Source organism: Manacus candei, unplaced genomic scaffold, assembly GCF_025592945.1.
Source record: "Manacus candei isolate 608988 ecotype Guabito, Panama unplaced genomic scaffold, ASM2559294v1 h1tg000076l, whole genome shotgun sequence".
Lineage (NCBI taxonomy): Eukaryota > Metazoa > Chordata > Aves > Passeriformes > Pipridae > Manacus > Manacus candei.
The window spans coordinates 11511236-11533860 of record NW_026138124.1 but is presented as its reverse complement, the minus strand read 5'-3'; the positions used below and the strand labels follow the sequence as shown (position 1 = coordinate 11533860).

General features: G+C 52.2%; 1 protein-coding gene across 2 annotated transcripts in view; it reads left to right on the top strand.

Moving 5' to 3' along the window:
• CLUH (clustered mitochondria homolog) overlaps window positions 1-22625 on the top strand; it is a 33767-nt gene that overhangs the window by 8325 nt on the left and 2817 nt on the right. For both annotated transcript variants that reach the window (XM_051810012.1, XM_051810011.1), the window contains exons 2-24: window positions 3416-3612; window positions 5086-5257; window positions 5418-5561; window positions 5775-5902; window positions 6519-6673; window positions 7493-7618; window positions 9000-9147; window positions 9824-9916; window positions 10153-10847; window positions 11987-12204; window positions 12807-12911; window positions 13711-13811; window positions 15179-15331; window positions 15923-15985; window positions 16672-16916; window positions 17386-17470; window positions 18055-18208; window positions 18549-18688; window positions 18792-18872; window positions 19451-19576; window positions 20057-20178; window positions 20801-20894; window positions 21682-21816. In XM_051810012.1, the coding sequence (XP_051665972.1) occupies window positions 3416-3612; window positions 5086-5257; window positions 5418-5561; window positions 5775-5902; window positions 6519-6673; window positions 7493-7618; window positions 9000-9147; window positions 9824-9916; window positions 10153-10847; window positions 11987-12204; window positions 12807-12911; window positions 13711-13811; window positions 15179-15331; window positions 15923-15985; window positions 16672-16916; window positions 17386-17470; window positions 18055-18208; window positions 18549-18688; window positions 18792-18872; window positions 19451-19576; window positions 20057-20178; window positions 20801-20894; window positions 21682-21816 (3680 nt within the window). The remainder of the gene's footprint in view (window positions 1-3415; window positions 3613-5085; window positions 5258-5417; window positions 5562-5774; window positions 5903-6518; window positions 6674-7492; window positions 7619-8999; window positions 9148-9823; window positions 9917-10152; window positions 10848-11986; window positions 12205-12806; window positions 12912-13710; window positions 13812-15178; window positions 15332-15922; window positions 15986-16671; window positions 16917-17385; window positions 17471-18054; window positions 18209-18548; window positions 18689-18791; window positions 18873-19450; window positions 19577-20056; window positions 20179-20800; window positions 20895-21681; window positions 21817-22625) is intronic.

Sequence of the window (22625 nt, the reverse complement as noted above, 5' to 3'; positions counted from 1 at the left end):
CAGGTGCAGAGATGAAACCTAATCCTCAGTCTGATCCTGTCTGCCAGGCGTGACCGCAGACGGGCGAGCGCGGGTCGATTCCCCGTGAGGTGGTGCCCGGTGCCTCCTGCCCGCTGTCCTGCCTCCTGCTGCTGTCCTGGTGCTCCATGTGTGAGGCTCATTCGTGCTCGCAGCAATGAGAACATCCTGTCACGGCTCGGCCACCAGCCAGCGCCAGCCAGAGCTCAGCAGCCTCCACCGCGCCCGTGGGTACAAACTGTGGGCTGAGAGGAGGAGGGGGGTCCTTGCTGGGACACTGGCACATCCCTTGGAATGACAGGGGATATCAGAGGTCACAGTCAAGACCACAGACCTGTGTCTCGAGGCCAGTGTGATCTGGAGAGGGGATCTCCTTGCTCTGTCTCCAGCAGCGAGCAGGGCAGTGAGCAGGAGTGGCCGGGTTTGCCCCCGGAGCGGGTGGTTCCTCTTCCCCATGACTCAGACCCCTGTGAGCCGTCAGGGGTGCAGCACCCGGCAGTGAGAGCCAGCAGCCAAAGCCAGTTTGGGGCTCGAAGTGAGTGAGGAACAGGAGAGAGGTCTCTGCAGGTGTCTTTCAGGTGTCCCTGTTGCTCCTCCTGCTGTCTCACGTAGGCTGAAATGCAGTGCCCCGAGATCTGCCTCCCTCTCGGCGCTGGTGCTGCGGAGGCTGTGGCACGGCAGCGCTGCAGTGGGTGGGAGGAGCAGTGACCCACTTTAAGGCAGGTGGGTGCAGCTCTGCTTCCCTTGGGGAGCACATGTGGTGAGTCAGCACCCAGGAGACAGCACGGCCTCCAGGCCAGCTTGTGCTTTGTAAACATACCCACTGTGAACAGACCCACTGGAAAGCCCTGGCTGGCTCACATCCAAGGGTTAACCTGCTGCACAACAGGTCTTTCTCAGTCCAGGCTTAACTTTTGTTTCTAAACTTAAGACAGTACTGGCTGGAGCTGGATCCTCTGGCGTAAGGAGACATGAAGGTGTTGCCTATACATGTTTCTTGTCACAAAGTGCAGAGCTGTGCTGGCCCTGTCTTCACTTGAGTAGGGAAATAGGGATGGAAAGGCCAAATATCTTGTATTTCTGCAGTCAATAAACAATCTTCTGGTTTCTGAAACACTTGGTAGTTTGGGGATCTGACACCACTGAACAGTGAAAAGCACAAGCATGGTCCTGGCTGGTGACCTTCTCTTGCTGCATGCAGAATTCTCTGTCTCACTTTGCTTTGCCACTGAAGGAATTTGTTGTGCTCCACACCAGCATATGCATGGTTGTAATGCCAGCCTTCCTCTTAGCTACATTCTGCCTCCCCTTCCTGGCTGCCACAGCAGGGGCAGAAGTTCAGTGGTCCTGCCCTGCTTGGGTGGGCAGGGGCTGGGCCAGTCTGGCTCGGGTGCCTGGTGGGTCACCCTCTCTGCAGTACTGGTAGCCCCAGGTGCAGCATTTCTGTCATGGCTTTTCTGTGCTCTATCCAGGTCCCCGCGTGTTGAGGCAGTCCAGGAGCATGGCTGTGCTGGCTGTAGGGTGTGACAAGGGGCTCTCCCCAGCCCTCTGGGCATAGTGTGGTTTTTCTGAAACCACATCTCTTGAGGCACTCGTGTGTGGAGCTTTTCTTCCTCCTTTCTAGCATGACTGCAGCTTGCTGGAGCCAGAGCCAGGCCTCTTGTTTGGCTCGCCCTTGGCTTCATCTGTCAAAGAAATGAGCAGCTTGTGCTGGGGACATACGCATGGTGACAGGGAACATGAGCAGCAGCTGCCAAGCTGCTGAAGGCAGCAGAGGCTGCCTGAGGTAGCTCTGCTACCTGCTGCCTTTTGGAAAGGATGTGCTCTCATTGCATTTCTTGCCCTTTCACCATGTCCTAATTCAGCCCTGACAGTTGTCACTGAGGGTTTTCTGCAGTCTGAAGTGGGGGTGTGACCCTCTGGGGACACTCTAGCAGGGCCTGTTGCTGCAACCTCGTGTTGTGCTCCAGGGGTGCACAGGGGGCTGTGGCATTTCCATTCCTGTTCTGGGTCATGGTGAAGGCTGGATGACTTCTCTGGGCTGCAGGAGCACTTGGGGCTGATGGGGAAGAACTGTCTGTGACACCTGTAGGTGTCAAGCCACAGTGCCAGTCTGAGGTGAGGGAGGCTGAGCTGCCATCTCCCCTGGAGATGGGTGCCTTGCTGGGAGGTGAGGAGGAGGAGGAGAGGGACCTGCCAGATGGAGCTGGCTGGGGGGCTGCAGCCTCGGGGCGTTAGCCTGGCTTGGAGCTGCCCTGACCCTGTGCAGCCTTTCAGAAAGGCTGTTTCTGCTGCCTGGAAAAGACCTCCCCCTGCTCCATCTGTGCTGCCTGCAAGTGGGTGTCTGGGAGCACCAAGCTGGAACGGCCATGTGTGACCTTGGGGGTCCAGCTGAGTGTGCCAGGACAGCCCTGCTGGGAACACACCATGAAGGGCACAATGCCTGCTCCCCTCCACTGAGGGCCGGTGTGGTGCCCTGGAGCACCAGGGGCACTCTGCCCTATCCCAAAGTTGCTGTCAGTGGCTCTTTCCACTCTTCCAGCTTCTCCTGGCAGCACCTAGGTCCTCTTCAGTGTGGTCCCCAGCCTGGTTCACAGGGTGTAGGCAGCTCTAGGAGACTGGCAGCCTCCTAGATCTTATCAGCTCTATGACACTCTCCACCTTATTGGAAAGGAAAACAAACCATTGCAGAGCGGTGAGGTAGGTGCAGAGAGCTCCCCAGCCCTGTGATGCATCCACCTAAGCGGGCACTTTAAATGTCGTCACCTTTTTCTTGAATAAAATTGCTTAGACAAAGCCTTACCCTGGCACCATGGGATCTCTGTGAAGTATTCTGGCAATGCAGAGAGCAGCCAGATGCGGGCAGGGGTGTGGGAGCTGTTTGTGTGGTGGTGGAGTAACCAGGCTCCCACGTGAGGTGCAGCAGTGGAGTGGTGCCACTGCAGCTCCTGCCTCCCTCTCCCTGCCGAGTCCCAGCAGGGCTGTGGGGAGCTGTTTAACATGTTGGTGCACAGGTTACAGCTGCCTCCGGGCCGCAAAGCACCACACGCCCATTTCTTTTAATTAAGAGGCTTCTTAAGACAGCTCAGTGTGCTGTACACTGACCCATCCTTCCTGCCCTCCTTCCCTCCTCTCTTCACACAGTTTGTGGAAGATGCAAACCCCACAGGCAAGTGAGAGCACGTTAATTATGCTGTGAGGGGAAGGGAGGGAAGGGCCTGGCACACCTCTGTCTAGTAAACAGCAAGTGCAGAATAAAACCCTTCCTGCCTTTTAACCCCTGGTTTGCTCAGGCTGGCCAGAGGACAGTGGTGGTGTCCAAGCCAGTCTCTGCAGCCACTCAGAGAGGACTGTCCCTTAGCTCAGACCTTGTCTAAATCCCTCTCTTCTCATCCAGAGCACCCATCTGGTGTGGCACTGATGAATGGCAGCGGCCTGCACGAGAGCCTCAAGGGCGAGAAGGATGCCAGGCAGAATGGCCACGAGGAGGCTGACCCGGGAGAAGATGGGAATGACCAGGAGGTCATCGTCATCCAGGACACGGGATTTACTGTCAAGATCTGTGCACCAGGGATAGAGCCCTTTTCCCTGCAGGTACCTGCCCTTGCTAGCTGGGAAGGGGAAGGAGGCAGTGGGAAGCATTTCAGCCAGGCAGGCAGGGAAGGGGGTGGAGGACTGTGCCCAGGAAGGCCCCTGGTAGCCCCCACAGTCTGGCAGTACCTTCAGGCTGCTCACAGCTCCCTGACCTGAGGGGACTAAGTGGGAAAGAAGGCAGCAAAGAATGGAGGGTGCAGGAGAGAGGCTGCCTGGCCAGTGCCTTTGAGAGAAAAAGGAAGGAAGAGATGATGTGAGCAAGAGGCTGTCTGGCCCAGGCCTGCCTGGACATTGCAAGGACAGGGAGGTGTTTTGTTCTGGATCCCAGGTGTGGAGCAAGGGGAGGAGAGGTTGCTGAGGTGGAGCTCCTTGTCCATTGCAGAGGGGCTTGGATGTGGAGCTGAGCACAGGGAAAATGACCTTCCTACTTCTGGGCTTTTCTAAAGAAGGGTTGTGAAAACATGATTTCTGGGCCTGGCTCTCAGGAAGGGAAAATCCCTTTCTTGCTCAGCAGTTTTGGCATGATGCTGCTTTGGGGCAGCCTGGGTTTGGTGCAGTGGCAGGTGGTAGCACAGCTCAGAGAGCTCAAGCACTGGCCTGAAGACCAAGGGAACAATGCAATCTCCACTTTGTTCTGCACAGAGAGCTCTGCCTGTGTCATGTGGACAGTGGCACGTGCTGCCAGATCAGGATGGTCTCTGACATGCCTGGCTGATAGTCCCATTTAGCTTGATACCTCACCAAAAACTATTTGAGTGAAATATCTCTTGGGAAGAGGCATCTGGAATCTAAACCAAGTGGGAAGTCTTATCTCCCCAAGACCTGCAGAGGTTGCAGTGAAATCCCATCCCCCATGGAAGTAGCTGTGTCTCAGCCTGGCTTTTTTTCTCCTTTAAATCCCCTTGGCTATTAGTTTTAATAGGCTAATAATAGCAGGCTGCCTTTTTTACAGCAACTTATGTAAACTACCCTGAGTCTTCTGAGCTTGTGAGCAGTGTTAGGGTGCTGGAACAAAGCAAGGAGGTGGGAGAGCAGCCCCGGTGCACCAGCCTGAGCAGTGTGTGGAGGTGTGGCACTGGCACAGACACACCACACCTCCCGTGGGCACCGCGGCCGATGGAGAGGAGGAAAGGGCGTGTTTGCCACGTGCATCATTCAAGACCTCACCACAAATGTACAGTGTGAAGGGATAAGGGAAGAACCCCCAGTTTCCCGCACCACCTTCTGTTTTTGCACTGCCCTCTGTCACCTCTGTCCCATGTCTAGTGCTTGTGGGATGGAGCTGGGGTGGCTGACCCTGCCAGAGGTGGCAGGGCCCTCCCAGCAGGGGCAGAAGTGACTTCTGGAAGGGAGGTAGAGTCTGCTTTTCTGAGCTTGGACAGGTCAAGAGTTGTTTGATTCTGCAGTAGAGGGACAAAGTTTGGCAAGAGCATGTGTGAGGTTAAAAAATAACAGGGTTCTTCCCTTCTTAAGGTTTCTCCTCAAGAGATGGTGCAAGAGATCCACCAAGTTTTGATGGACCGGGAGGATACCTGCCATCGGACTTGCTTCTCCCTGCAGCTGGACGGCAATGTCCTCGATAACTTTGCTGAGCTGAAAACTATTGAAGGACTGCAGGAGGGCTCGCTGCTGAAAGTGGTGGAAGGCAAGTTCCTTCAGACTTGTGAGGGAATGAATGAGGGGTTTCATAGGGAGTGGTTTTGGCCACCCAGCAGCCCTTTCCCGTGGTTGTGTTTTGAGACCTGTGTGCCGAAGGATTAAGCAAATGTGTAATTCCAGTTTTTTCCTCACTTTTTGCTCGTCAGAGCCATACACAGTGCGAGAAGCCAGGATACACGTGCGTCACATTCGGGACCTTCTGAAGAGTCTTGACCCATCAGATGCTTTCAATGGTGTGGACTGTAACTCACTGTCCTTCCTGAGTGTCTTCACTGAAGGAGACCTGGGAGGTATGGGGCAAAAAAAACTTCTCTGGTGTGGTCTGGGCTTTCATTCCCTGACTCCTTGCTTAGTTAAACACACAGTGAGTGACAGTCACTGTCCCATGTCATTCGGGAGTGCAGAGGAACACTCGGAGCACTTCTGCATCCCTCCTTGAATGATGACTGGAGGAGGGAATGCTGCACTTTCCAGAACTGACTTTCTGTCTCTGTCCATTCCAGACAGTGGAAAACGGAAGAAGAAAGGTACTGAAATGGAACAAATTGACTGCACCCCTCCTGAACATATCCTGCCAGGTAGCAAAGAGAGGCCCCTGTGTGCCCTTCAGCCCCAGAACAGAGACTGGAAGGTAGAGTTCTCCTGTGTCATTGAAACAGCTGTTGGCACATTCCTCGCAGCAAACTGGTGGTTAGGGATTGAAAGCTGAGCTGAAGTGGACTTTGGGATTTGCTCTGCTTCGTGCTTAACAAATGCTGGGATAGCACTGCTTAGCTAAAAGAATAAAGTCCAGGAGCTGGTGTGCGACACCTTGGACATGGAGTCTGGACAAATGTGCAGTGTGGAAGAGCCAGGCTTGCTGGGAGGGGTGGCAGGGAAGGTAGAATTCTCTGCAAAGTCCTGGAGGCAGGATCTGCAGATCACCACAGATTGCCCTTAGCTTTCCCATGCCCTCCCACTTGGATTCCAGTTTAGAAGCTGCCATTTGAAAACCAGTACAGCAAGAAATCCATGCCCTGTGCAGCCCAGAGGCCCAGGGTGTCTGTTTTCACCCGTGTCTTGCGGTGTGAAAGGCAAACTGGTGGACTGCAGAGGGCTCAGGAAGGCTGTGCTCTGGAGACCAGGTGGGTTTGTAAGCTCCCTTTCTGGAATCAAGCAGGTAAAAGGGATCTGTCTTGTACATTGAATGACTCGAACTCAAATTAATTCCCGCTGACAGGAGTCGCTTCTGTTGTGTTCTTCTGTAGCCTTTGCAGTGCCTAAAGGTATTGACAATGAGTGGCTGGAACCCTCCGCCCGGTAACCGCAAGATGCACGGGGACCTCATGTACTTGTACGTCATCACGGTGGAGGATCGGCACGTCAGCATCACTGCGTCCACCCGGGGGTTCTACTTGAATCAGTGAGTAACTGAGATTCTTCCTGTCCTGCCCTGCAGCAGCCAGCTGGAAAAGAACCCACAAACAAACAGTTGCTGCCTCTTTTTTTTTTTTTTTTTTTTTTTTTTGGCGGGAAGCAGCCTATTTTAATTTGCTGCTCACATGGGTTTGTGGGAGTTGCTGTACTGGATTGGGCTGTTCAGTTATGCCTGGTACCACTTCTCCTCAGTGGCTAAGTGCCTGGTGCTTTAGGGAAAGTTTAAACATCCCATAATGTCATCAACTAATTAGAGCATTTTGAGTCGGGAGGAAATTCCTTCCCGACCATTGCAACTATCTCATTTTGCCCTAAAGCAAAAGCACAGCCTGTCATAACTCCCTGAGCTGGGCACAAATTTGACTAGAAATTATTATTTTTTTAATGATGACTGTGAGAGACTGTTGTGGCTGTGCCTGTTGGAGTGGCTGTGCTGAGGGGGGTTCTTGGTTAAGCAAAGGCTCTTTTGATGTGTTTGAGAAGCTCTGTGAAATCAGTCCTTCCCAGCTATAAAAACAGAAGCCTCTCTTGAGCCTGAGGGTGGCTGAAGACAGTCTAAATTAAATAACCCATCAGGGCCAGGTACAGGGTTACTGGCTGTGTCTCACGTGGGGAGACTGGAGAGGGCCCTTGCAGCCCACCTACCCGTGTGTGCCCCGTGGTCTCCTTCTTGCAGGCAAGGGCACATGGGGCAGCCTTTTATACTGTGCATGTATGGAGAGCTCTTGGTCAGGTTCCACATTTCAGGGTATGGGAACTATCAGGTATGACAGTGGCTTGTGACTGTTTCTTTTTTTTCTTGCAGGTCTACTGCATACAGCTTCAATCCCAAACCTGCAAACCCCAGCTTTCTCAGTCATTCCTTGGTGGAACTACTTAACCAGATCAGCCCTACCTTCAAAAAAAACTTCTCTGCCCTGCAGAAGAAACGGTAGCAGTGCTTTTTCCTCTCTAGTTCCTTGAGCAGTCTGGTGTGAAGTTGGGGAGGCTCAGCTGTGTGGCTGGTCCTGGGGAGCTGGATGCCACTGGTGCAGCAGGATTTGCAGTGCCTGCTGCTCTGAGCTCACGGAGTGGTGGGTGGTTGGGACACATGACTGTAAGCTGCAAGGACCACAGAGCACCTGACCGAATGTCATGGCAGCACCTGAGGTAGCTGCTTTCCCTCACTTGAAACACGAGCTGTCAGAGCTGATGGGCCTGTCTGTGGTGTTCAGCCCAGAGTCCCCATCCGTGGGCACTGGATGTTCCTCTCTGCTGTAGCTCTCCAGTGACTCTTGCTTCCAGCATGTTGATTTACTATTTCAGTTCTGCCTGAAGCAAAGGGTGGGGGTATGACAGCATTCTGTTGCCATGGGAATATCACTTGTGGGGCTTATCTGGAATTCAGGTGCTCGGTCCCTGCTGGGAAACTGAACACACAGGACAATTTGCACAGTGGGAGAGCGAGCCTGGAGTGACTGCAGTGTTCATACAATGGACACGGGGTGCATTGACCAGCTCCTGAGGTGTGGGTCTCCTCCCCAAGGCTCTGTTGGCCACATGCCCTGTGGGAGGTGGGGGGCTTGGTGGCTGCCCAGTTACCCAGGCAGCAGAGTGTTAGTGTGGAGCACGGCCATGGGCTGCAGCAGCACTGGTAACCTGATCAGTAGGTACTTCTTCTCTGGTCCAAAAAAGAGACTGAAGCATAAATATCAGTGAAAGTAACTCATGAGGGCTTTGTGTAGGCTTATGGTAGAAAGAGAATGGTTATTTTAAACATGCCTGTGCATGTTAATTTTCTCTTGATTTCCTCTAGCTCCTATAATAATAAACCAACAATAAGGCATTGTTTGATTCTCCCGTCCTTGCTGCAGGGACCATTTGTTCTGCTCCAGGACAGTGGGTCCTGTGCAAAAGCCTGTCATTCTTCAGAGTCACTTAATGAACTGCCTCAGCTCAGCAGGGTGTGGATTGACAGGCACATTGTGTGGCTCTGGGAGCTCTGCTCCTGCTTCATTAAGGAGATGGAAGTGACACCAGACGAGGGCTGAAATTAGCAGTGGCCTCCAGCCACCACTGCCACTATCTGGCCATTTAAAAATGATTATACTGTATTGCTTCTTGGGCCAGAAGTAACTACAGATGAGCCCCCAGCCCCTGCTGAGAGCAGGCAGATTACACAAGAGGCCTTTCGGCAACGCTTGAGTTTCCACTGTGGGCTGCTGTTACACCGTGACCCGTTTGGACTAGTGTGAAAGCACAGGGAAAATTCTCTTAGAATAGAAAGAAATCTTTCTTTGAAAAATGTCTAATTGTTTTCCCTCCCAAACTAGGGTTCAGAGACACCCTTTTGAGAGGATAGCCACTCCTTTCCAAGTGTACAGCTGGACAGCTCCACAAGCAGAGCATGCCATGGACTGTGTCCGGGCCGAGGATGCCTACACTTCTAGACTGGGCTATGAGGAGCACATACCTGGGCAGGTATTGGTCTTGCTTTACCTGACAATGCTGGCAAGAGTTTTGCTGCCAGCTGTGCTGGGAACCAGTTAGCTTTCAACAAGTAACCTCTGGTATTTGTGGAATGGTCTTGCTCATCAAGGGGAAACTTATTCACAGGGCCCTTGACTATAGGGGCTGTGCTGCTCAGGCTGCAGCTCCTTGAGCATGGAAGGGTCTGAGAGGAGCAACTTCGTCTTGGGTGTTTATAAATTGCCCGTCCCTGCTCCGATGGGGGTCACTGCACAGGAGGCAGAGCACTCCTCTGTGCCAGCCAGGCGTGGAACGCTCTTGTGTCTCTGAGAGACTATTCCAAATGCTCCAGTTGCAGCTTTGTATCACAAAATGGTGCAGGGCTGCCTGTGGCAGGTGTGTGCCTGTAGTGTGAGCACAGTGCTGGTGACAGTGGCACGTGCTGCTCCTTCAGTGGTACTGCCCTGCATTAGCTGGGCCGATGAAAGGTCTGTCCTAGACTGCTGTTGAATAAAGTGCACTGTGGTGTGTTCGTTCCTGCTGCTAATTCCCTTCCTCTGAGCTCCACTGCAGCCTGAATTCTTGCCCCTTTCTCTCCCAAAATGCCTCGTGAAGCGAGAATGCTGCCTTGCCAGCCCCTTCCCACACAATGCATTGCTTCCCCAAAGGCTTTTCTTCCCTTTTTCAGACCAGAGACTGGAACGAGGAGCTGCAGACCACACGGGAGCTGCCACGCAAGAACCTGCCTGAGAGGCTGCTGAGAGAACGAGCTATTTTCAAGGTAACTTTGGGATGTGCAGACAGCTCCTCACACATCCCCATCTCTCCTGCCTGTGTGCTGGCTCCTGGGGCTTGTATCCAAGCCACTAACCAGGCTCAGAAGTAAAAGCCAGTGGACCTGCCTGCTTGCTGGAAGGCTATCAGGAGCAGAGGAGCAAAGGAAAAATTTGCAAGGATCTTTGAGAGCAGGGTGGTGGGAGCCCATCCTGATCCATCTTTCTCTCCACCTGCCTCCAGGTTCACAGTGACTTCACTGCAGCAGCAACACGAGGTGCTATGGCCGTCATCGATGGCAATGTCATGGCCATCAACCCTAGCGAGGAGACCAAGATGCAGATGTTCATCTGGAACAACATTTTCTTCAGCCTGGGCTTTGACGTCCGTGACCACTACAAGGACTTCGGAGGAGATGTGGCTGCTTACGTGGCTCCTACCAATGACCTCAATGGTGTGCGGACCTACAATGCTGTGGATGTGGAAGGGCTGTACACGCTGGGCACTGTCGTGGTGGATTACAGAGGGTACAGGGTGACAGCTCAGTCAATTATTCCGGGCATCTTGGAGCGGGAGCAGGAACAGAGTGTCATCTATGGGTCAATAGACTTTGGCAAGACAGTTGTCTCACACCCCAAGTACCTGGAGCTGCTGGAGAAGACCAGCAGGCCGCTGAAGATCCAGAAGCACAAAGTTCTCAACGACAAGAACGAGGAGGTGGAGCTGTGCTCCTCGGTGGAGTGCAAAGGCATTATTGGCAACGACGGGCGTCACTACATCCTGGACCTGCTCCGCACTTTCCCTCCAGATCTAAACTTCTTGCCTGTTGAAGGGGAGGAGATGCCAGAGGAATGTAAGAAAATGGGGTTCCCCAAGCAGCACAGACACAAGCTTTGCTGTCTCCGGCAAGAGCTTGTTGATGCCTTTGTAGAACACAGGTGAGCAGAGCTCCCCCTTCCTCCACCTGCCACTGGTCACGGTCCAAGTCAGGACCATGCTGCACTGTCCCGGGAACATCCCAGCAGAGCTCCCAGAAGTGGGCAGCTAATTGCCCCATTGCTTGGCCGTGCAAGTGCAATTCTAGAAACTTAATTAACGAGAGGTGAGAACAGTAGGGATTTGGACAGGGGTCCAGGGAACCAGGGTTTGTGTTTTAGTCTCCAGATCTATTTTTTTGGTCCCTCTCCAAACATTCAGTAGTTCTGCTTTCCCTGCAGGTATCCCGTGCACCTGACTGCTAGGGAATGGGAAGGATTTATACTTTTTGTAAGGCTCTCCAGATGGCCTGAATGTTACCTTTGTTTCCCAGAGGCTGAAAAAAATCCCGTGGGAAGTGCTGTAGGCACGTTTGTGGTGGGATGTGTGGGTTGCTCCGTGCTGGCGAGGCAGTGGGAGCCTGGGGAGTGGGACACGTCGCAGTCACGTGGTGCAGCCCTGGGTTGCTGCCATGTCGAGGCTCCTGCTCCTGATGGGAAGGGCTGTGGGTGCTCTGCTGTCACAGGTGACCAGAGCCTGTGCTCTGCCTGCCGGGAAGATGAGCCCTCCCTCTGCTGGCAGAGGGTGTCCACTGAGTGTCCACTGAGCGGCTGGTTCCGCATCCAGTGCCTGCCCCAGCTCTGCCCTGTGCCCGCAGGCCAGCTCTGCTGGTCCCAGGACAGCCTCCAGACCAGCAGCCTGCAGGACTGTGGCTGTAGGGCGCTGTTGCTGCTCCGTGGCTGGCAGAGCCTGGACCTCTCTCTGCTGAGCTCTCCTGGCCAAACTGCTGCTGGTTTGTGTGTGACTGGTCCCGTGCATCTGGCAGTGAGTCTTCCTGAGCTGGCTGCGAGTGCTGCCTATGGACACAGCAAGATCAACTTCCCATTCGGGTGGGGAATGAAGAGCCAGTTTTGTGCTTCTTCTGATAATGTGCATTCTTTAGATTTTTGGAAAGCTGATGGGAAGAGGGTGTATACTCTGCATTTCCACAGGGAAACTGTGTGGTCTGTAATGCTAACTTGGTGAGGTTTTTCCCTGCCTAGCAGTGGTGATCCTCGGGGATTCTTCTGCTTAGCTGAATTTCCCTTTCCCTTTGCTGCAGGTATCTCTTATTTATGAAGCTGGCTGCACTGCAGCTGATGCAGCAGAAAGCCAACAAGCAGGAGAGCTCAGGTGCACTGGAAAACGGTGCCTCTCCAGAGAACGGTGCCGCAAACAGCGAGAGGTCTGAGTCAGAGGACGGCAAAATAGACGATAACGTGACGGGACTCGATCAGGTGAAGGAGCTCGCTGAGACCATCGCGTCTGACGAAGGAACAGGTATTTCATCCTCAGCACCAGCTCAGCCCAGGCCTCCTGCCCTGGCTGGTGAGCTGTCACTGGTGGGAGCAGCGCCAGGTGGGGGGTGGTTGGGGTGATTGATGATTGTTAAACAGGACAAGCACTGGCTGCCTGTCAGTGGTGCCTCAACTCTTTGTTAGATCTGCTCACACCCTGATGGATGACTGGCCCCGGGGGGCTGGGTGAGTGAACCCAGCAAGCCCATCAGCCCCTCAGCTCTGCCCCAGAGAAAAAGCCTGGCCAGGCTGGCCTGTGGGGCTGCAGGAGAGTGCTGGGCCAGGCAGGAGGCAAGCAGCAGATGGGCACCTTTGGGAACCCCGAGCTTGGAGTTCTGAGTGTCTGTGCTTGGAGGTGGAGAGGTCCATGGGGTTTTTTTGGGTTATTTTACATGCTCTTGTTCAGACTTTGCAGCCATTCTTCTTTCCAAATACCTTACAATTGATTGTTTTTACAATGGATTTCTGCAGAATGGACCATCATTGCTGTTTATAGTAGCAAAACTTTTAATCTTATCTTTATAGCTAGGTTTGTAATTTCTGAACTCCACACTCATTTGTAGTCTGTTTTTCTCCCTGCTCCAGTGGATCCCAAAAGCAGAGAAGTGATTCGGAATGCTTGCAAGGCTGTGGGCTCCATTAGTGACACGTCGTTTGACATCCGGTTTAACCCAGATATTTTCTCACCAGGTATGTGTACCCAGAGCTGGGTCCAGCCCTCCTTCAGAGGGACACTGTGTCCCGCCAGCTGCAGACAAAAATTGTGTTCTGTAGCCAAGAATATTGCTGGCTTTTGGCTCGCTGGGCACGGTGCAGGGCTCTCTGTGAAGCACAAAGAGAAGAGAGAGCAGTGTAATGGATTGCAGTGCTGGAGCTGCCAAGTGCAGGCAGTGAGTGTCTCCCACCACTGCGCTCGGGGGAGGGCTGCAGCTTGTTGCCAAGAATCTTCCTGTGATTCTCCAGCATCCCAGCTGCTAGACCACTTGAAGAGAAGCAGAGGCAGGGAAAAAAATTAAATTTGATCCCAATGTAGTAGTTTACACAAAAAAACAGTTGCAGTTGAACAACTGAAGTTGGGCCCTCAGTGAAGGGCAGGGTTTGTTTTAGTAGCATTTTGGTTAGCAGGCAAAATTGTGCCCTTTCACAATTGGGCAAAGTGGCTTTCCACAGCTAGGAGCATATTTTTGATTTGGAAATAGAGAAAAGATTCCAGAGTGTTTCTGGGGGTGAATATCAGGGCAGTGGGCAGGCACACTGCAGGGGAATGGTCATACTGCTGAGCTCAGACAACCCAGCTGCTACCACAGCACAGCAGCCACTGCTCTTCCCCTCAGAACATGTAGAGTTTGAGATGAGTTTTTGAAGCATCTTTAATTCCAGGGAGACAGAATTACTTTAACTTTCTACCTGCTCTTCCTATACACTTTATGTAGAGGATTTGTTTCTGTGAGTTGCTGTGGTTGATGTTTTTTCTCTTTTCCTCCCCCAGGTGTTCGTTTCCCTGAGTCAAGCAAAGAGGAGGTGCAGGATCAGAAGCAGCTGCTGAAGGATGCTGCTGCATTCCTGCTGTCATGCCAGATCCCAGGCTTGGTAAGGAACTGAGGGCCAGCAGTGATGTGCCCTCTGAAAGCTCAGCCTGAGCCTGACTGCTCTGAGCAGTGACACTGGTGACCTCTGGGACAGCAGTGGGGGAGCACAGAGAGCAGTGCAAGCGTCTCGTGCAAGGCATGAGGAGTTTCTGTTTCTCATCTTACATCATGGCACAATTTTCCCACCTCAATTAAACAAATAATTTTTGGCACCGGTATTTAACAGCTATTGCTAAGAGTTTGGGACAATAGAGACCATGTAAGCCATCCTCCCTAGCCCTGGGCATCCTGCACAACTTATTGTTTTACTGACCCTGGTTGTGACTCAATCGGTGACTAATAATTTGAAGTGAACTGGGAAATTGTTCTCACTAATAGCTGTTATAAAAACTCCCTCTGTAAGTCTTAAGCATTTTGGATATCACCTGTGAACCTGGCCAGATAAGAAATCCCAGTTTCTCCCTTCTGCAGACACTCACCAAATTGACAGCTAACGTGCCTGTTGGAGCAGGCACTGGAACTGGGAGGGGAGAGCTCATGAGCTCCAGTCTAAGAGGTCCAGGAGTTATTGGTCTTGTGTAGGAGAGGGTTTTCCTTGTTGGAATGTTTCTTCTGAACTCTAAATTCACTAGTTTTGTAGACAGCATAACCTTTAGAATTGCCTATTCAATCTTTAAATAAAAAAGAGGGTGAGAGAATTAGAAAAAGGCTTGGTGATTGTTGATTACAAGGTAGTTGATATTCCAGTATATAAACTCAAAACACTGCACAGGCCTGTGTGAGGGGAGGTTGCAGACCAGCTGTTGTAGCAGGTAGTCCTCTGCGTATCAGAGAGGAACTGGTGTTACTCCATGATGTGAATTAAATGACTGTTTATCAGCACTGCAACACAGCTGAAAATGTAAGTGTCTTATCAGCTGTGTGTGCACAGCTCCATGTACTCATTTAATTGGAAAAGTTTTTACTTGGTAACTGTGAGGCCCTAAAAAAGGGTCAGCCTGCTAGTTCCACAAGTAGGAGTTGTTTTGCCTCTGCCTGTCGTGAGTGTGTAGTGCTGTTCCTTCCCCACCAAGACAGAAGAGTAAAACTGGCCCCAGTGGCAAGGAGCTTGCCCAGACTGAGCTGGCTGCTGTGAGTGTCCACTGCCCACACTCCATGGTGGTCTCTGGTGTTACAGCACTCTACCCACCCAAAGAGCCTTGCTTGGGATCAGTGTCAGCCTTTGGGGCGACCCAGGCAATGAGGTGTGTGCAGTGACACTGTGGAACCCCAGTCCTGCTCCCTGGTTTGCTTTCTAAATTCTTTTTAAATTGAAATTCTTTCCTTCACGTTTGCCCTCAGCAACCAAAGTCTGTACCTACCCTGCAGGTCAAGGACTGCCTGGATCACACTGTGCTCCCGATGGATGGGGCGACCTTGGCTGAGGCCATGCACCAGAGGGGCATCAACATGCGTTACCTAGGCAAGGTGATCAACTTCATCACCAAGACCCCTGGCCGTGCACAGCTGGATCACATCTTTGTAAGCACCAGGCTTAGCATCGGGCTCGGCTCAAACCACCTCTGGTGGTGTTTGCCCTGAGGAGATTCCCACTTGGCCAGTTGTTTTCACTGTGTAAAAATAAACAGCTTCAAAAACAGGGGAGGAGGGAGAAGAACCCGTAAGTGGTGGATGGGGAGTTTTGTTTCCAAATCCTTAAAGGCTTTCATAATGTTAGGGAGTATAAGGCTCCTTTGGGGTAGAGAAGTGCTTCAGGGATTCCCAAGAGTAATAGTGGCTAACAGCTGGATTTTAAGCCATGCATTTTTTCAAGCCTCTAAGATCCATCCAGGCTTTGGATCAAACTGTGAAGTGTGAGCATGGCTGCCTGGGAACAGGTGAGGGCTGGGCCAGTGCAGCCCCTGGAAGCACTGCTGGAGCTGTGCTGCACTGGTGGCTTCTGGGCACAGAGGTGCCAGGGGCTCCTCGCTGGCTCCAGGAGGGCTGTCAAATGCCAAACACTTCTGTGCTGCAGGGAGAGTAGTGTGTCTCCTGCAGATCTTGATAAAAGGCCAGTGTGTTTTTTCATGTTCTTGCCAACTGACTTGGTCTGTTCTTTATTCCTTTGGGTAGAAAATTGGAATCAGTGAATTGATCACTCGATCAGCCAAACACATCTTCAAGACGTACCTCCAGGTATGACCTGCAGTCTGACCTCTTGCCTCCTGTGTCCTCTCTAATTACTTTTTTCCACAAACAGAGCTGTTTGGGGCTCTCCTCTCATTAGGCAGTTCCTGGGGGTTGCGTGGCAACGGGAGGTACAAGCTCATTAGTGCTGAAATAGGTACAGGCCTGTGTCCAAGAGAAAACAAGTTCTCACTTGAAGGAAGCTTTCCCAGAGAGTAATCATTCATGCTTTTCCTCCCCAGATCCTCACTCATTATGTTGGAGGCTTTTAAAAGTGAAATCACAGCTTGTTTTCCTAGTAATACCTTTCCCTCTTAAACAGTGTTGCTTTTGCCCTTCTAAGAAGCCTTTTTACTTGGCTGAGCACTACATATCTTGTCCTTGTACCTGTCCACACACAGCACAGCAATGCCCCTGGCTCGGTTCCAGTGCCAAATCTTCTTTACACTCTCTGCTCTTTCTGTCCCAGGTAGCAGTCCAAAATGGAACTACACATTTGTGTGTGTAGGCACATAGTTACTCTTACATCTACGTAATTCTGTCTGTGCTAGTTCCACTTGCAAATATTGCCTCACTCTCCCTCTCCTGGAAGATGTGCCTGTTTCTGGTAGGACTGGGTGTGTGTGAGGCTCAGGGTCAGAGCAGTGCCTGTGATGGCAGGTGTCCCCATGACTGACTCTGGTGTCTCACTGTAGGGTGTGGAGCTGTCGGGTTTATCCGCCGCCATCAGCCACTTCCTCAATTGCTTTCTGAGCTCCTTCCCAAATCCCATTGCCCATCTTCCAGCTGATGAGCTGGTCTCCAAGAAAAAGAATAAGAAAAGGAAAAACAGGAACCTTGGAAATGCTGATAACACTGCATGGGCCAGCATGACCCCTCAGGAGCTATGGAAGAATATTTGTTCAGAAGCAAAGAACTACTTTGATTTCAGTCTTGAATGGTAAGCAGTGACCCTGGCTTGTGCCTGGACTCACCTGTAGCTCTTGTTGTTCTCCCTTTCTGACTTGTTTTCTATTTGAATAAAATATGTACTCTTGAGAGACTTTTATGGGTTTTTAATGGAAAGAAATTGGGCAAAAAGCAGGAGGGGCAAGTGTAAGTGAAATTTGGAATGAGATGAAATCTATGACACAAAGGCAGCTGGGAAAAACAGCTCACTCCTCACAAAGAGCTGAAGGCATTCAGCCCAAATGCTGCAGTGAGCATTGAGGAGAACATGGGGGAGATTTCAGTAAAAGCACTGCTGTGCTCTGTAGGCTTTCAGAGACCATGGGCAAGCTCTGCAGTGTTAGTCATTGGTTTCAGTTAGCACCTGGCTGTAGAGGGACCTGTGCCTCAGGTACCCATGGTGGAGGGATGTACTTGAGCAGAAACACCCAAAAGCTGAAGCTTGTATGTGCTTTCTGCAGTGAGAACGCTGACCAAGCAGCTGAAGTGTATAATCTACAGAAAATCACCCTGCTCCGTGAAATCTCCCTCAAAACTGGAGTCCAGGTAAGATCCACATCCCCCCTCCTTCCCATCATGTTCTGTAATGAGGAACACGAAGAGTGACTGTGCTTGCAGGCACAGTGTGAGCCCCGAAAGGTCTTTGTGGTGTTCATGGTAGAATACAGGTCCCAGCCCTGGGAAAGAGATTTCTAATCCAGCTCCCTCTTAGGGTAAGGTTGCTGGCATCTCCCTTGGAAGAACTGCTGCAGCTTGCTCTGGCTGGCTCAGCTTCAGTTCATGCACACACAGGTTCCACGTATCCCCAGAGAGAAGCAGCTCTTTGGCTGAGCAGAGCAGGACTTTGGGGCCTTGCTTGGAGAACAAGGGTTTCCCTCCCCATAGCACTGTTTTTTCACTGCTCTGGGGGGGAACAGCGGGATGGAGCTCTCCTGTCAGGGCTCCAGCACTGGTGCTGCAGTGCCATTTTGCCCTGCACACACGGTGGTCACACTGCACCTTTGAGAGCTCTGCCCCAGGTCGTGGTGCAGATGTGTTGCCTGTGAATCCACATGCAGAATTGCCTTCTTTTCTTGCCAAGTACCTATGGAAGTGGTGACGGTGCCCTCCCCTCTTTTTGCTTGCTCCAGATCCTGCTGAAGGAGTACAACTTCGACAACAGGCACAAGCCCACCTTCACAGAAGAGGATATTCTCAACATCTTCCCCGTAGTGAAACACGTAAACCCCAAAGCCTCCGATGCTTTCCACTTCTTCCAGAGCGGGCAAGCAAAGGTTCAGCAAGGTACACACAGACCCCATGTGTCTCTGCCTCTCAGGGCAGCCACTGATAATGGGGGGGAGCAGGATGTGTGAGGCATGGCCACCAGTACACCCCTGCCCACCCCAGTTTGGTAGGGAATCCTGGTCTCCAAGACCATCTGGAAGGTTCTTGCTGTAAAGCCCCCAGCAGTGAGCAAGGATAGGTCAGGGCAGTGATCTCCTTCCCCCAGGTTCTGGTCCTTGCACAGGCAGTGACCTATGGCTGTGTATCCCACTGCTGGTCTCACTTCATGGGCAGCAGGTCTCCAGCAGCGTTAGGGGTTGTTTAACATACATATCTATGTGGATACACCTTCTTTCAGGTTTCTTAAAGGAGGGCTGTGAGCTCATCAACGAAGCCTTAAACCTGTTCAACAATGTGTATGGTGCTATGCATGTAGAAATCTGTGCCTGCCTGAGGCTGCTAGCTCGGCTCAACTATATCATGGGAGATTACTCAGAGGTAAGCAGGGGCTCCAAGAGTCTCCTTAGTCCTCTCATTCCTTCCCTATGCTCGCTCAAGCTCATGGCACAGTGTGACCTGCTCTGGGTTCTGTTCTGTTCAGGCCTTAAGCAATCAGCAGAAAGCGGTGCTAATGAGCGAGAGGGTCCTGGGCATCGAACACCCCAACACCATTCAAGAATACGTGAGTATGGGGAGCTGGGGGAGCAGCAGGACCTCAGGGGGCTGGCTGCAGTCTGTGAGCCTCGTGTCTGCAGCTGGAAAACAGAGGCAGTTCTCCTCCCTTCTGCAGTGTTCTTCCCAGAATCCTCCACTTCCATCATCTCTTAGGATCCTGCAGACTGAATAGCTGAGCGTGTGCGCTATAAACATCCTGTATGCTCAGTAATTGTCCTGCTGAACCTGGGGTTTAGTGTTTGTCTGCTGAATGTTTATTTAGATTCATTAATTCTGCTGGCTTTGGCCCTGGGCTTATGTCAAAAAAACGAGAAAGAATCCCCCCAAAAGCACAGTCAGAATATCACATACATACAGGTCAGGTTGGAAATATTCCACAAGGGGTGTTAAGAGAAATTGAAATAAAACACTCAATAGATAGCTTCCTCAGTGCTTGTGACACCTCAGTGGGGCTGTGGGTCAGCCAGCAGACTTGGAGTTTTTGAACTGGCTGAAGTCTGTTTATTCATGTGCAGCTGAGGAAAGGAGTGGAAAGGAGACATTAGTTTCCTTGACATTAATGCTGGGTCCCTTCTCTTGTCCTAGATGCACCTGGCTCTGTACTGCTTTGCAAACAGCCAACTCTCAACAGCACTGAACCTGCTGTACCGTGCACGCTACCTCATGCTGTTGGTATTTGGGGAAGATCACCCAGAAATGGCACTCTTGGATGTAAGTAATCTGTTAATAGTCTTCAGGTTCCTAATCTCTAAGAAACCTCTTGGCCTTTAAGATGCCCACATGATGGCTTTTCAAAGCAAACATTCAGGCAGTGCTGGTTCCATCAGATGAAGGAAAAAATGGAATTTGGCCCTTTAGCTGGAAGGGTCAACTTCTGTTGCTGGAGCTCTGCACTGGGATACTGCAGATGGGGGTTTCAGCACCTGTAATCCTCGGGAAAATTCCTTAATTTAATATGTTCTTGTTGCCCTGGCATAAACTGGGGGGTTCCTTACCTCCCTTGTGCCTGGCTTGCTTGGGTGGAGTTCCCATGGGGATGGATGGTCCCTGTCATGTGTTACTGCTGTAGGGACATTGCTGGGGGCTGCAGCACTTCTTGCAGTGACATACCTGGGTGGTCCTGCCGTTCCCAGAGCAGGAACTGTAGTGTGAATGTGCCTTTCCCAATGCCTGCTTGGCTTCTCTGCACAGAACAACATTGGCCTGGTGCTCCACGGGGTCATGGAATATGACCTGTCCCTCCGCTTCCTGGAGAACGCACTGGCCATCAGCTCCAAGTATCACGGCTCCAAGTCTTTGAAGGTTGCACTAAGGTGAGGCAGGGTGGGGTGCTGGGCTGGGTCACTGCTGTCAGAGTGAGCACAGTCACTGAGTGCACACGTGGGAGGGCCTGAGCCTGTAAATTGGAGATTCAGTCTCATCCCAGAGCCAAGGCCATGGTGCAGCATCCAAGTCTGTAGTTTCGAAAGATGGAGATCCCTTGTTCTTAAGGTTAATTGTGGCATCTGCTGTGATACTACTTGCCCCAAAATCTGTTGAGATGACCCTGGTCCTTGAGGACTCCCAGTAGAAAAACATATGTGAGTAGTGAAGGTTGGAAAGCCAGGCTAAGGGAATTACATCAGGAGCCAGGGACACTACAATAAATGCTAGTGTTTAATTGTTCCAGCCCTCGGGGAGGGATCTTTTGAGAAGCACTTAATGTGCCTTTGTCCTTTGCCACAAAGCCCTGTATTTGAATAAAAATCCTGCGGTGGCACCTTGAGGATCTGCTCCCAGTGCCCACTGCTGCAGCGCTGGATGCCCTGTCCCTGGGTGCAGAACTGGCTCACTGTCAGTTTAGCCCAAACACAGTGATGTTACAGTCATGCTTGCTGCAGCACAGAAATGTTTCTCCTTCATGGAAGTGCCTTTCAACCCTTTTCCTTCCCTCAGCCACCACTTGGTTGCCCGAGTGTATGAGAGCAAGGCGGAATTCCGGTCGGCTCTGCAGCACGAGAAGGAAGGCTACACCATCTACAAGAACCAGGTGATGAGTGGCCACACCGTGCACTTGAGTCCTGTCACTGCAGGGCCAGAATTGAGCAGTTCCACTGAAAACCAATTCCCAGCTGGGCCTCAGGGAGGCCTTTCCCTGGCATCTGCTCAGAGTTGTTTGTAGGAATCCTTGTAGGGCGGGGGCAGAACTGCTGCCCTGTGCAGTAACTGCCTGCTGCTATGCCAGGAGTCTTTGCCCAGCTTCTACAAGTGTGTCTGTGCTGTACCTGTCATAGGACAGACACTTCTGTCATGGCACAGCCTCACACTCTGGTGGCGCTTGGAAAGAACTGGCCTGTTCTTCTCATGTTTTGCACCACCAGTCTTTTAAAATACCAGCTCCAAACTGGTTTGGTGGTGGAGCTGTCTCACGGGCAGAGCCTGCTCCCACTCACAGCCCAGCTGCTGCTCAGCGAAACTGCCGCCCAGCCCAGGGCTGTCTGAGCATGTCTGTGGCTGCACGAGGTGACTCAGCGCTGCTCAGCTGGCTGAAGGCACAGCCTGCTGTGGGGAATGCTGGAATACTGCTCCTGGAAGCACAGCTCCGTGCCGGGAATGCTGCTTACCCAGCAAATGTGCTCCCACTTGATGGAAATCTGGAATGGTGATAATAAGGCTCCCAGAACTGTTTGGTTGAATTTTGAATGTCAAGACAGGTGAAATCCTGTTCCGCTGAGTTCCTGTAGGGATGCTGAGCTGGCAGCGCCCAGGAATGTGCCCTGGGAAGGGTCCTGCTCTCATTTATGATGTTGAACTCTTTTTTCCCTCTTTCCCGTCAGCTTGGTGAACACCATGAAAAGACCAAAGAGAGCTCCGAGTACTTGAAATACCTGACGCAGCAAGCGGTCGCTCTGCAGCGCACAATGAACGAGATCTACAAGAACGGCTCCAACGCCAACATCATGCCACTGAAGGTAACCTGGGAGCAGTGGGCAGTGGGCCGTGCCAGCAGGGGTTTGTGTCCAGCTGCTCCTGAGTGACACGGAGCATCAGGAGGGTGCAGTGGCTGTGCCAGGTCAGATCCTCCCTGGGCAGGAGGTCCCTGCCAGGGCAGCAGCTCGCACACAGCGCGGTATCAGCGGTGTGGACGGAGCATCTGTCCCCTCTGAGAGCGCGTTCCTGAGCTCGGGCTCCTTCTCCTGAGCTCGGGCAGTGAGATGCAGGTGATGCCATCACAGGGTGCCCCAGGAAGTGGTGGGGATGCAGGGATCTGGGGCGAGAGCCTGGCACAGCTCCACACCACCCTGCCCCGCTGCTGACTCACTGCCTGGGGGCAGGTTGCTCAATGCAGAAGAACTTCAGTTTCCTCATGCTAAGAAATGCTGTCATCCTTCACCGGGTGCTTTGTTCTCCTTCCAGGGATGTTGTGGCTGGGGAGGCTGGGCAGGGAGCGTGGGGGTGGAGGGGCTGTGGGGGCTGCCTTGCCTTACGTGGAGCTGGAGTGACTGGCCCTCTTGGGCGAAATCCAGCTGCTCCTACCTGCCTGTGCAGCTGGCAGAGCACCCCAGCCCTGGAATACGTGCTGACCTGTGCAATGGGTGCTCTCCCTGCCAGGCTGTACTCCAGCAGGTTGGGAAAGAAGGTTCCAGCTACAGAGCCTCCCTCCCGCCCAAAGGGCAGAGTGGGACAGTGCTCTGTGGGTAGGTTTTCTTCTCCCTGTAGAGAACTGAACAGACTTGAGGGATTCATGGCAGTGAAGGGAGCACAAGGACCTCGAATTGAG